Source organism: Prionailurus bengalensis, chromosome A2 (genome assembly GCF_016509475.1).
Source record: "Prionailurus bengalensis isolate Pbe53 chromosome A2, Fcat_Pben_1.1_paternal_pri, whole genome shotgun sequence".
In the NCBI taxonomy this organism is placed as follows: Eukaryota; Metazoa; Chordata; class Mammalia; order Carnivora; family Felidae; genus Prionailurus; species Prionailurus bengalensis.
This window is the reverse complement of record NC_057348.1, coordinates 168,553,071-168,566,295: the sequence shown is the minus strand read 5'-3', so window position 1 is coordinate 168,566,295 and position 13,225 is coordinate 168,553,071. Positions and strand designations below refer to the sequence as shown.

Genomic DNA, 13,225 nt, shown 5'->3' with positions numbered 1-13,225 from the left:
ATGCTTGTAAGATCTTCTCCAACAGCAAGAAAGCTGACTGTCATTATCGTCAATGTATGGATCTATTTGCTAATATAACCAGGCTGAAGAAGCTACTTGCCACTGCCTCCTCCGTGGTGGGGAGAGTAAGTCTCTGTGGAAATTTTAAAGAGGGCAGTATTAAAGGGCTACCGGTCTATAATCATCTGGGTAAGCAAGAAAGGACCAAGCCCTTTCCGATTCTTCTGGTTGCATGACACAGAAATGTACTCAGGTGGCTCGGATAGTAAAGAATGTGTGGCTGTGTCACCAAAGGAGCATCTCTGAGACAGGAATAGGAGTCTTGGTGAGTGTGGGCAAAAAGAGTCCCGGTTAGCTGTATGAAAGGAAGAGAGGCAAAACGTGCTCCCATCCTCTACAGTGAAACTTATGCAGAGGTGATAGGGAAGGAGCGAGGACAGGAAGAGGTAGAACAGGTGGACAGGATAGTTGATAAGGCCCAGACCTAGGTGGGAGGGGATGTGAAACAAAGCAGAACGGATTGAACTTAAACAGGAGGCAGCACTTTTCTCTGAAACTGGAAAAGTTGAGGGCAGAGGCTGGAACTTTACCGTTTTTTACCAAATCAGTCACAATGAGGTTCTTGTTTCCTCTGAGAAAGCAGTGCCTTTCATTGGAGGAGTATCGGCACAGAAGGTAAGGAAGCGGGTAACATGAAGAGATCCCAGGAAGCTGAGGGGGTTAAAGATACTAGCAAAAACCTAAGAACCGAGCTGGGTCTGTTATTAGCTTCCGTACAGAATGAGATGCGCTCTGCCTTGCTGGTGTGGAAGTGGCCGGAAGTTCAATGGGGTCATGAAGGAAGGCAGCTGAGGCTGGGAGGTTGATTGGTGTGCAGCCTGGACACTTCTCTTCAGTGCATTTTACATCCCTAAGCTGCTCAGGTCAAATAATCTATTGCGAATGTCCACTTAATTCTTTATGGTCCTAGAGCTTTTTAGAGGGAAGACCATAGGACAGAAAAGCTCAGCCCCTTACTATGTTAACAATGTAATTACCTGTCATAAGCTTATAACAGTCTTGAGGGAGAGGTGGCATTAGAACATTTAGCTGTTGCAGAGGAAAAGGTTGGAGACTTGTTACTTTGTATATTTACAACAATGTATTTTGGTGAAGGGCAAGAAACGGAAAACCACTTTGTCCCTTGCTTGATTTAGTGCCCTTGCCCAAAGCTGACTGTTCCAGACCCTAGAGCAATGTTTCTGAAATGAGATATATTTACGTATCTCCATGCCCCCCCCCCCCACACACGCATACGTAATTCCATTCGGACCTGAAGATAAGGGGAGAAGAGCCGTGTTGTTTATTCATTCAGTACCTGCTCTTCCAGGCACTGTGCTAGCCTGGAAATATAATGATACACATAGTAAATATGGTCGTTGCCCTCATGGAACTGAAAGTTGAATTGTTAATGAGACTGCGGCAAAGCCACGAATGCGTGCAAATGCTTCCCCCCACTCAAAAAGCTCCAGTTGGCAGCAAATCTTCGATTTGGGGTGTCTAGCGGAGCTGTGGTGGCAGTTTAGCCTTCGGTTGGCAGTCCTCTTTGCTTTTATGGCTTTTACTCTCTTATCTGCACCACAAATAGGTCTGTCAAGGTTTTTGTCCTGAAGACACCAGGGTTTGACCCTGCAGCGACAGAGTTATCAAAGGTATTATTCCAGAACCCTTGCCATATGGCAGGGAAGAACTTGTCACATGAGGTACACATTGAATCAAAAGCTTAAAAACATGTAGGTGTGCTCTATTTCTCATCAGTGAAGTCCCTGCCCTTCCTGAAAATGATCAAGGTCACCAGTCACAAAGATTTGAAGAGGAAGAGAGAAAAAACTAGCTTTGTTGTTATAAATGGAATTAAAATTTCCTTGGAACTCCATATGCTCAAAAACGCTTAACTAGGAATTACCCTGATTGAGTTTACTGGAAAATAAAGTAACCAAGGGCTGTGGTTTCTCCTCAGGAGTGGCAAGTGGGGTCTAAACTAGTACTTTAAGCAGGGAGTCTGGGGGCGCCTGGGTGGCTCAGTTGGTTAAGCGTCCCACTCTTGGACTCAGGTCATGATCCCAGGGTCGTGGGATTGGGCCCCGACCCGCTTTGCGCTGACCATGGAGCTTGCTTAAGATTTTTCTCCCTCTCCCTCTGCTCCTCTCCCCCTGTCACGCGCTCCCTCTCTCTGTAAGTAAGCAGGGAGTGAGCAGGAGGTCAACATTTTTCAAGGAAACTACAAAGCATTCTACTTAGGAGCCCAGGCGCTAGGGGGCAGAGGGGTGGGGTTCAGTCCGTCAGGAACAGGCTCCGGATTTCCGCTCCGGTAGTGATCTCGAGGTTTGAGAGCTGGAGCCCTGGGGCGGGCTCTGAGCTGACAGTGTGCAGCCAGCTTGCGATTCTCTCCCTGTCTCTCTGCCCTTCCTCTGCTCCCGTGCGCTCTCTCAAAGTAAATCACTAAACTTCAAAAAAATAAAAGGGGGTGCAGGTGCTTGGATTCACCTCGGGCACATATTCAAGCCAAAAGTCTTCATTTTACATACACAAAAACCAGACCTCCCCTGTTGCATTTTTCACAGCTCTAGAACAGCTGGGAGATTTCCAGAGAAGCATCCTCACGCTGCGGCGTTACCGGCACGACCAGAACGGCAACGATCAGAAGTGCGCTTGGCTTTTTTTAACATCTTACAAGTGTATTAAACAGGAACTTCCGGAAAGTGGGCAAGTGTAAGACACACGCTGGAACGTGCACTTCTCGTTCCACAAAGGCCTTCCAGAGAATGCCCCCCAAGGTCACGCGGCCACCGGGCGCCCGTCCGGGCCACCGCCTCCCCGCGCGGTCACGCACCTACCCGCCCTTGCGGAAGCGTAAGCAGGGAGGTCCCGCTCACGCAGCGTAGGTACGCGCCCTAGATGCAGGACCGCGCCCTGCCGCCCCAGCGGCACCCCACCCACCCACCCACCCACCCACGTGACGACGCGCCCCGCCGTCTCAGCGGCGCCCCGCACGCCCAGTGTGTTTTCCGTGCCAGCCCCACCCACTCCCGCCTCCTACGGCGCCCGCCCGCCCCCGCGATGAGGTAGCAGCCCGGCCCCGCCCACCCACCGTGAGTCCGTGGCTCGGGTCCAGGGCCTCGCCCGGCCGCCGCCGTGGCGCCCACCTCGCGCGGTGACGCCCACCTCGCGCGGTGACGCCCACCTCGCGCGGTGACGCCCACCTCGCGCGGTGACGCCCACCTCGCGCGGTGACGCCCACCTCGCGCGGTGACGCCCACCTCGCGCGGTGACGCCCACCTCGCGCGGTGACGCCCACCTCGCGCGGTGACGCCCACCTCGCGCGGTGACGCCCACCTCGCGCGGTGACGTTCACGTTGACCCCGCCCACTCCAGCCTCAGGTCTTGCCCGCATGATGACGTCACCCATCAGCCCCCGCCCACCCCGCGTGGTGACCCAGGGCCGCGGCCGGCCGCCTCCCCGCCCAACTTGCGTGCTTGCGTCGTACGCCGCCCGCGGGCGGAAGCGCGGGCGGGCGGTAGCGGCGGCGCGGCCCCCTCAGAGGGGCGCTGGTGCGCGGGCTGAGGCGCCGCGGCGGGGTAGGGACGCGAGCGCTGCGCGATGAGCGGCGCCGGGGACCGCGGCCCCGAGGCGGGCGCTGCCCGGGCCGAGTCCCCGGGCGCGGCGCTGAGCGTGGACGTAGCGGGGCTGCTGGCGCAGCTGGCGCGCAGCTTCGCGCTGCTGCTGCCGGTGTACGCGCTGGGCTACCTGGGCCTGAGCTTCAGCTGGGTGCTGCTGGCGCTCGGGCTGCTCGTGTGGTGCCGGAGGAGCCGCGGCCTCAAGGCGACCCGCCTGTGCCGCGCGCTGGCGCTGCTGGAGGACGAGGAGCGCGCCGTGCGCCTGGGGGTGCGCGCCTGCGACCTGCCGGCCTGGGTGAGTGCCGGCTCCGCGCCCGGGCCGGGGTCGGGTGCCCGCCGGGACCCCGGCTCCGCACCGCCCGGGGCCACTGGTCCGCCCCGCCGTCGGTTTCCGCGGGCTCCGAGCCTGACCGCCGCCCGGCTCCCCGCGCCCCGGTACCTGTCAGGCGTCCTCGCCACTGTCGCCGCCCCCGCCCGGCCGCGTCCCTCCCCAGCCCCATGTCCCGGTCCGCGCCCCCAGTCCCGCGCGGAGCTGCACGGGTGAAGTGCGTGGCGTGCTTTCCTGAGGTGGCTGCGCCGCGGGAGCCGGGCCCTAACCTCGGCGAGCTCTGGAATGTGCGCGCTCTGGGCGGCGGCGCCGCGGCCTGGAGCCCGGCGGCTCTCCCGTGCTCCCGGAGAAGTTGGTTTTTCCTGCTCCGGGGAGAGTGTCATTTCTTGATCGTTCCTGGCACAGGGGAGCCGGAAGGCCCGCCGGAAGATGTGCTGTTGTTAAGATAACTGAAAGTGTGTTTCGGTTTTTTTCTCGGGTAACGTCAGACTCGCGTAGGGTGGACTGGATTCCGAAGTGAATTGGGAGGGGGGGTGGGGAACTTTAGTGCTAAGAGCAGGAGTCGTGATATTGATTATTTTATTTTTACGTGCGGCACTTGTCCGCATAACTTATTTCTGCGGCAAGGGAACTAGTGCAGTGGGTGTCCTCTTCTCGTCACGCCCTGACTCGGTGTTACCCGCGAGTTGCTGTCACAGTCCTGACGGCAGGAGACGGTGCTTGTTTTTAAATGACGTTCGCGTGAGGCTCGGTGTAAACTGGGCGTGAATATGGCCCGCCGTGAAATTCAGAAGGGTCACTTTCCTTGCGAGGAGAGAAGGGCTTGGAGAGTGAGCGCTGTTTCCAGTCATAAGACGCGTGGGGAGTCAGGCATGCGGTGTGTGACCCAGGCCGCCCGGAGCCCGACGGACACTGCCTGGGGATGACAAACCGAGAACCCCCTAGTCGGGGACCTTTGGGGTTGAACGTTCTGTCGATACTCGGCGCCTGTGTGGTCCGATCGTAGGTTGGAGAAGCAGAATCGCTGCGTTTAGCTGGAAGCGAGCGGGGAGGGCGCGGGAGGTGTGGCAGAGAAGTCAGTGACCGGGCCTGGAAAGCACTTTGGAAACGCAGGGCTTGTAAGCGGCGTCTGCGTCGATGTTACAGCAAGCTAGAGGAGGTCGCAAAGGAGCTAAAACACAGAGTAGAGACGGCACCGAAAGGCGGCATGATCCGGGCTGAAATGAACAGGAATGGCTAATGTCAAGTTTGCCTGTAAAAATCCTTGTGAAATGCACACTAGTTTCACGTAGCAAATGAAAAAATACCATGTTGACGGACAGGACAAATTCCTTTTTTTTTTTTTTTTTTAAACAGAATAAAAGGGTGATTAGCCAGAGATTCTTTTCTTGGGTTTTTCCTTTGTGACTCCAACTGATGAAGCACGATGTTCATCTCATAGAATTTACGTTTTCTCCGTAGCTTTTCACTTGTTTATTCCAAATTTGTATTTGTGCACCTCCCCCCCCCCCCCGCCCCCCCACTCAAACATGCCTGCGCTGCTTAGAAAATTTCTGGATTAACGTAAAATTTCACGGTGATCATATCCAAGAAAAGCATTAGGAGTCTGGGGTTTGAGAGAGATATTGTAATACAATAAATTGTAATACCCCTCCGTTATTGTCATAATAAAACCAGTGAATCACACTGTCCGGAAGTGTGCCTGCTTTTCTGCTATAGCTAGGGAGCAGATCAACAAGAAACTTTGTCTAAGGAAAGTCATGATATCTATATTAGTAATACTTTTACTGTGCATACTCTGGTCCTTGGGCTTCTGAACTTTGGAGCGGTATCTTGCTTTGAATAGGATTTATCCGTACGTGTTTTCATGGTGTGTCATTGACAACTGTGATTCATAGCCGGGTGGAATCCTAGGAAAACATGAACTAATGTGGTACTCACTTCCTAACCTCACTTGTGGATACATTCACCGACCATTTTTATGTGTAAAGTAACAATTTATACTGGATATGGAGTAAAAAAGAAAAAATATATACCGTTTGTAATTAAGGATATGCAAAATGGCTCTCAATTAACATGTGATAATCCTGTAAGACTTTGGTCCTACAGCTTTTTATATAAGCCATGTTATTGTTATTCACTTTTTTCCCATAAAAAGGGGAAAAGTTTGAGTTGATGGATCAAAGACTGGCCTTTTGTCATGGTGGTGTGTGTCTACCCTGTGTTCGTTGGGTCCTATAAAATGAGACCACAGGTAAAGAATATTCTTGAAGAGATTTTATAGAGTTGAATAAAGACAGTTTTCCACTGCTATTTGTATTTATTTGAAATAGTAGAACTTGGTAGGGTGAAGTCTGCCCCTTTCCTGCTCTTACAGTAAGCTGCCAGTACATGCTGATTGTATGGCTGCAAATAGAAAGCCTGGGGGGCTCAGTCATCTCAGCCTCCAACTTCTGCTCAGGTCATGATCTCACAGTTCCTGAGTTCAAGCCGCACATTGGGCGGACTGATATCAGTGCAGAGCCTGGAGCCTTCTTCGGATTCTGTGTGTCCCGCTCTCTCTGCCCCTGGCCCATTCTCATTTTGTTGTGTGTCGTGTGTGTGTGAAAAGTAAATAAGCATTAAAAAAAAAAAGAGAGACCCAAATCTATCATATACAGTACTACTTAACTCTTTTGACACTTGGTCTTTTATTACTTTCATACTTTGGTATTTGAGATTTAAAGCACTGGGCTTCCTTGTTAGGCTTTTTGAGGGGAGAGCTGTCGTGTCAGCTTCCCATAGTTCTGGGAAGTCCAGAGTTGATCTCTAGCCAGAGCTGAGTACATACAGGCCAAGGATCAAATGAACAAGAGAAAAGAAGACACTTTGGTCTCATGTGAAGGAACGGCAAGTATTTGTTTTTATTCTCAGTGTTAATCCTTGACTTTAATAAAATTTGGTGAAGATTTGTAACAAAATAGTCCATGTAGCTAATTCAGGAACAACAATTGAGCTATTTTAAACTGTGGTTGCAACTTTAGCACTTAGATCCTAGAGTGATGATGTGCTTTGAAAAGATGTTAGAGCCCTCCTGATGGCTGTGATGGGGATGCGATGCTGCTTTGGGTTTTTTAATTTATACTGGCACTGCTGTTCACAGAGGAGGATTGTGCACACTGCTTTGCTCCGAGTATGTGGACTAAATGCTTCATCAAGTGGGAACAGAATGCCCCAAGTGTGGCACACATAAAGCAATAATATCTCTTTAGTTGAAACTGAATAATGGATTTAAATTTAAGGTATATGCATTCATCAACTTGTATGCTCTGGTTTTAATAATACTTCTGTTTTAGACTAATATTAGTTTCACTTTACATTGTGAGATGGGAGAATATAGAGCTAGGACTGAACTAGGAATAAATATAGGAATTAGAAATATATGGAGTATATTAACATTGTGTTAAGTATGTTTATAAAATACAGATCTCCTGCAAAGAACCAGTTTTGAAAAACTATAGTGTTCTTGTTAGGCCTAGTGAACCTGTCTTTTCTGGAGGTTTTCATGATCTCTACATTGGTCACAACATTTAACTTCGAATAATATCACACACATTGTGAATATGCTAAAAACCATTGAATTGTACACTTTGAATATTTTTATTTATTTTTTTTTTTATTTTTTTTTTTTCAACTTTTTTTTTTTTTTTTTTTTTTTTTGGGACAGAGAGAGACAGAGCATGAGCAGGGGAGGGGCAGAGAGAGAGGGAGACACAGAATCGGAAGCAGGCTCCAGGCTCTGAGCCATCAGCCCAGAGCCTGACGCGGGGCTCGAACTCCCAGACCGCGAGATCGTGACCTGGCCGAAGTCGGACGCTTAACCGACTGCGCCACCCAGGCGCCCCTGAATATTTTTATTTTTGAGAGAGTGGAAGCGAGAGAGGAGGACAGAGGATCCTAATCTGCTCCACAGTGACCGCAGCGAGCCCAATTTGGGGCTCTAACCCACAACTGTGAGATCACCACCTGAACCACCTAGGCACCCCCGAATTGTATACTTTAAATGAGCAAATGGTATTGATGCGGTTTTAGAGTGGTGGGGAAAGGTGTCTGGAGCTGACGGCCAAGAAAGAATTCTTGAAATGTCTTTGGTGCAAAAGGTGGAGTTTTTTTTGGGGGGGGGGGTTGTTTTTGTTTTTTTAAAACACAGGGACAGGACCTGTGGGCAGAAAGAGCTTCACTGGGGTTATGAAGAGTGACTAAGTATATACCATCAGGTTGGGAGGGGGTTAGGGATAGTCTCTGAGGTATTTTGGAAACAGGTTTTCAGGACCTTGAGGGGCTAGCTGCTGTTAGGAAAAGGTCGTTTATTACTGTTAGTAAAAACTCAGTCTTGAAACCCTTCAGATGTACATCATTGGGCCATATGAGCTTGGAGGCTGATTGCCAACATGTATCTTGGGGGGGGTGGGGAAGGTGGTGATAAAAGAGGTTTCCAAAGGAATTTTTGTATGTTAGAGTAGGCTTACAGGATCCTGGGGAGTCCGCTAAGATAACCTTGTGCCCTTAGCAAAGTGTCATCATTGAATTCCTAGAGGAATGTCACTCTACCTGTTTCAAGGACTTGTCAATGGGCTGTAGTCAGTAAGGAAATTTAATTTTTCATTTGCCTTTGTTTCCTATATCAGCGTGGTGTGTGCATTATATCTCAGTAGTGCTATTAAAGAGTATCAGGGGCACCTGGGTGGCTCAGTCTGTTAAGCATCTGACTCTTGATTTCTGCTCATGTCATGATCCCAGGGTTGCGTGGAGTCTGCTTAAGATTCACCCTTTGTCCCTCCCCTGCTCTCTCTTGTACACACACTGTCTCTCTCTAAAGTAAAAAAAAATAAGGGTATCTGCATGGCTCAGTCGGTTGAGTGTCTGACTTCAGCTCAGGTCATGATCTCACAGTTTGTGGGTTCAAGCCTCTATTTATCTAAATAATTTAGATTTTTCACACTGCTGGCGGTATAGAGCCTGTGGGGTTCTCTCTCTCCCTCTGCCACGCTCCCCTGTTCACATATTCTTTCAAAAAAATAAACTTTTAAAAATAAGTGAAAAAGAAAATTAGTTACAATACAGAGTAAGCCATGCATATGTCCTTGCTTGTGGAATTCCGACTAAAAACTGTGTTGTGACTCTACATTTTATTCAGTTTTTTTTTTTTTTAATTTTTTTCAACGTTTATTTATTTTTGGGACAGAGAGAGACAGAGCATGAACGGAGGAGGGGCAGAGAGAGAGGGAGACACAGAATCGGAAACAGGCTCCAGGCTCTGAGCCATCAGCCCAGAGCCTGACGCGGGGCTCGAACTCACGGACCGCGAGATCGTGACCTGGCTGAAGTCGGACGCTTAACCGACTGCGCCACCCAGGCGCCCCTTATTCAGTTTTTTTAATTCCACTCTAGTTAACATACAGTGTTACATCAGTTTCAGGTGTGCAATATAGTGTAAAACTGTTGCAGCTGTAAAAATTATTGTTCCAACTTAAATTTGGAGGCATTTTTAGAGAATATTTGATGAACAGTGTAGGCTTAAGAATGATAACTAGGGAGGTAAATGTTACTACCTTGACCCTAATGTTACTGTAAACGTTGGTACCAGAATGTCTAAATAAATTCTGATTGAATGACATAGAAGTCATCTTTCAAAGATATAAATAGCTTAAATGTGTGGTTTTCTGTTATTCTAAACTCCTTTGATTCAAGGTATTGATACATACTTATGTATGTTTAAGACTTTTAGGGTATAGAATGGTTTGTTGTATATTAGATTCATTTTATCATAGCATGATTTTAGAATGTATTTTTTTGTGGTCTTTTGCGTTTTATTATATTTTGCTAAATCATTACCTTTTTTAGATCCATGACACAGTGCTGCCTCAGGTGAATTTCCTTTTATCCATTTAAAGATCTGGGGGCACCTGGGTGGCTCAGTCGGTTGGGTATCTGACTTTGGCTCAGGTCATGATCTCACAGTTCGTGAGTTGGAGCCCCGCATCGGGCCATGCTGACAGCTCAGAGCCTGAAGCCTGCTTCGGATTCTGTCTCCCTCTCTCTCTCTGCCCCTTCCACACTCACACTCTGTCTCTATCTCAAAAATAAATCAATAAAGTTAAAAAAAATTTTTTTTAAAGATCTGAGGACCTATTATATGCAGAAATATAAGAGGTCATCTTGCCTTTATATGTGTGCTATCTTTTGGGTAGATAGGAGGCAGGATGTGATGGCCCCAGTGCCATGCTTAGTGGTGCATATAGACATGCGTATAGACATATTTATGGACATTTAAGAATAGAAGGGCATGGCATTATATTCTGTGGGAATAGCAAGATAACAGCGCCCAAGTGGGAAATCAGGCATATCCTGTGGTGGGAACATCAGAGCCCACCTGGACTGTCCCATCTGGAGGGAGCTGTATGGGAAGGTGATGGAAGGCAGTAGAGGCTCCTCAGTTGCTATGGGGTCAGGGGTGAGGAGTAGATGTGCTCCAGCCGGGGTCCCCCGTTCTCAGGGCAGATCTCCCAGTTCACAGGGAGCCTGTGCTAGGCATAGATATAAATACTGCTCTTGAGACTCAGAGTGTTTTGGCATTGGAGGAAGGGGAGATGGTGATGTATTCAGAATCAAGCTTGTGAAATCAGAAAATGGAAGCTCTTGTGCAGTGGAGTGGAATTCTCTTCTTGCTTCAGCTGCCAGAACAAGCCAAGATTATTGTTGGGTTGTTGAGCACTTCACCTGGAGGGAGCTGGAAGTGCAGCCCACCTTCCTTGAACAGACCATTCTCTCTAACGGTCTTATTGTGCTTAAGTAATGAGTCACCTTGTGTTCTTTTGGATTGGGTGGGGCACAGTTCTTACATAAACAGTATCAGTGGTTTCTTTCGTGTGCCATCACTTTTCCATTAAACATGTTTTCTTTGTGAGTTTTCTTGTGCTGTTTCTCCCTGTCACTGACCTTTTTCATTTATTTTTCTTGCGTTAAAAAAGTCCTGTTTTTTTAAGGAAACCCATTTATTTTTGTGAATTTTTCCTAGAGATTACATTTTAAGGAAGCAGCTTGATTTATGCCTGGGGATTAGAAAAGAGCCTGTATGGATTCATTTATTAACTTCAACCAACATTTATGTTCCAGGGCTCCTGCTAAGGTGCTAGAAACAAACGTGAGTAAGACAGGCCTTAGAAACTCAAGAATATACCCATTGGTAAGAATACAGGTGTATATGTGATCCTAGTTTTAGTCATAGTATGCATTTGTAGTTTTTTTTTTTTAAGTGAAAGTAATAGGTACTTGTTTCCTTAATCCAGGAAAAAAATATTAAAAATATCATTCATAATTCCAAATCACCCATAATAGTAGTTGATGGAAAATTACAACCTTGAATGGGATTGTTATTGCAAATTTTTCTCTTTATGATGAGCCATACTAAAAATCATTTGTTCAGGAAAATGTGGTTTAGGATTTAAGTTTTCTTGACTCTTAAGTTTGTATGGAAAAAGGAAAGGCAGACCTTTCTCAGGTCTTTCTGTTGGTGGGGTCTTATGTTCATTTTTTAAAAAAATTACGCCACTTATAACATTTTGTACATTTACTAAGGTAACATCTAGAGTCTTTAATAAAATCAAAGATTTGATTGATGAGGACTAAAACTTTATTTAGGGTTTGTTGATCTAGCTATGCTTGTACTTCCAATTTTATGCTCTGCTGTCTTTGCCTGCTTTGCAAAAGGCAGTTTTATGATCACTCAGGGTGGACACCTCTGCAACCCACAGTTCAGCACCTGATGGATTACAGCAGGGTGTGCAGACCAGAGTATCTGAGCAAAGTAACAGCACACATGTTGAGTGCACTCTGTGTGTCAGGAGCAGTGCTGTCCTGGTGACTACATGTGGGAATTGGTGACAGCCACGCAAATAGCAAGTGTGGAAATACTAATCCGACAGTTCACACTGTGTTTTCCTTTTTATTATTTGCAAAACTGTCATTGTAGTTGAACTCAAAGTTCTTTTTGTTTGCTCAATCACTAAGTGAAGTTCCTCTTACCTATTTTTTTTTTAAGTTTATTTATTTTGGGGGAGATATGGAGAGAATGTAAGCAGGGGAGGGGCAGAGAGAGGGGAAGAGAGAATCCCAAGCAGGCTGCACACTCAGCACAGAGCCTGACGTGGAGCTCAAACCCACGGATTGTGAGATCATGACCTGAGCAGAAATCAAGACTTGGGACACTCAGCCGACTGAGCCACCCAGGTGCCTCTCTTACCCACTTTTAATGAATACACAATTATGTTTTTCTTTGTTTCTCATAAACATATAATCTTTCTAATAGAAGAAGGCATCCTCACTGTAGAACATTTCAAACTTTGGAGAAGAGTAAGGAGGAAAAAGTCACCTGCATCCTGCAAACTAGTGAGGACCGTTACTAACTTCTTGATGATTTTCTGGATCTCTGATGTATATGGATATACATGTATGTGTTGTATCCTCCTTCATTGAGCATTACATTGTGGACATTATGTCATTATTCGAAATACGTCTTTGGTTATTGCAATATTACCTATTTTACGGGGATGCTGTGTTTTATTTAGATGGTATTTGATAAATTCTGGATTCAAGATTGTTAGATATTACATACTGAGAAAATAAAACTAGAATTTGAGATGTATTTAATATTCTGCTCTTTTCAGGTTCTGAAACATTATTTGCTTGAGCTATTTACCAGATATGTTCCAGAATATGAACTGTTTTTGAACTCATGAGAGTAGCATGATAATTTTATAGACAAAAGTCTGACTTTGGAGGGCAGTGTTTATTTTTGAATGATGTTGATGTTCAAATGCACAGTTGATTCATCCAGATCCCCTCTTATGTGAATAACCTTCAGAAAAAAAGCATTCTCCGGACATGGCGGGGGGGGGTCTCAGCTTCACTAGCTTTTTTTCTCTGTGCTGTGTTGGGATAGTAAAGTTTGTTAACAGGAGGAATATTTTAAACTGGATTAGTGGTTTCACGTAGTACAGTGTCATGATGGCTCCTTGGAGATTGCTGAGACTTGCTGGATTGTCATTGACTTTGTGTCATTAGCCACGTGACCAGTGTTAGGCAGCCCTCGGTCACTGACTGGTGTGTGCCACTGGCAGATGAATGGGCTGCCCTCATGGCACCGGTCTCCCTTGTGATGGCATTGTGGCTTAGGTGCACACTGGAGAAGCAGGCTCTGGA

At 47.2% G+C, this 13,225-nt stretch overlaps 1 protein-coding gene across 4 annotated transcripts in view; it reads left to right on the top strand.

The window, feature by feature from the left end:
* The first annotated feature begins 3,517 nt into the window (after positions 1 to 3,517).
* ESYT2 (extended synaptotagmin 2) overlaps positions 3,518 to 13,225 on the top strand; it is an 82,995-nt gene continuing 73,287 nt past the window's right edge. The window contains exon 1 of one of the 4 annotated variants that reach the window (XM_043590059.1): positions 3,518 to 3,952. In XM_043590059.1, the coding sequence (XP_043445994.1) occupies positions 3,641 to 3,952 (312 nt within the window). In that variant the 5' untranslated portion in view covers positions 3,518 to 3,640. The remainder of the gene's footprint in view (positions 3,953 to 13,225) is intronic. The other 3 variants (XM_043590060.1, XM_043590057.1, XM_043590058.1) reach the window with 3 other exon arrangements.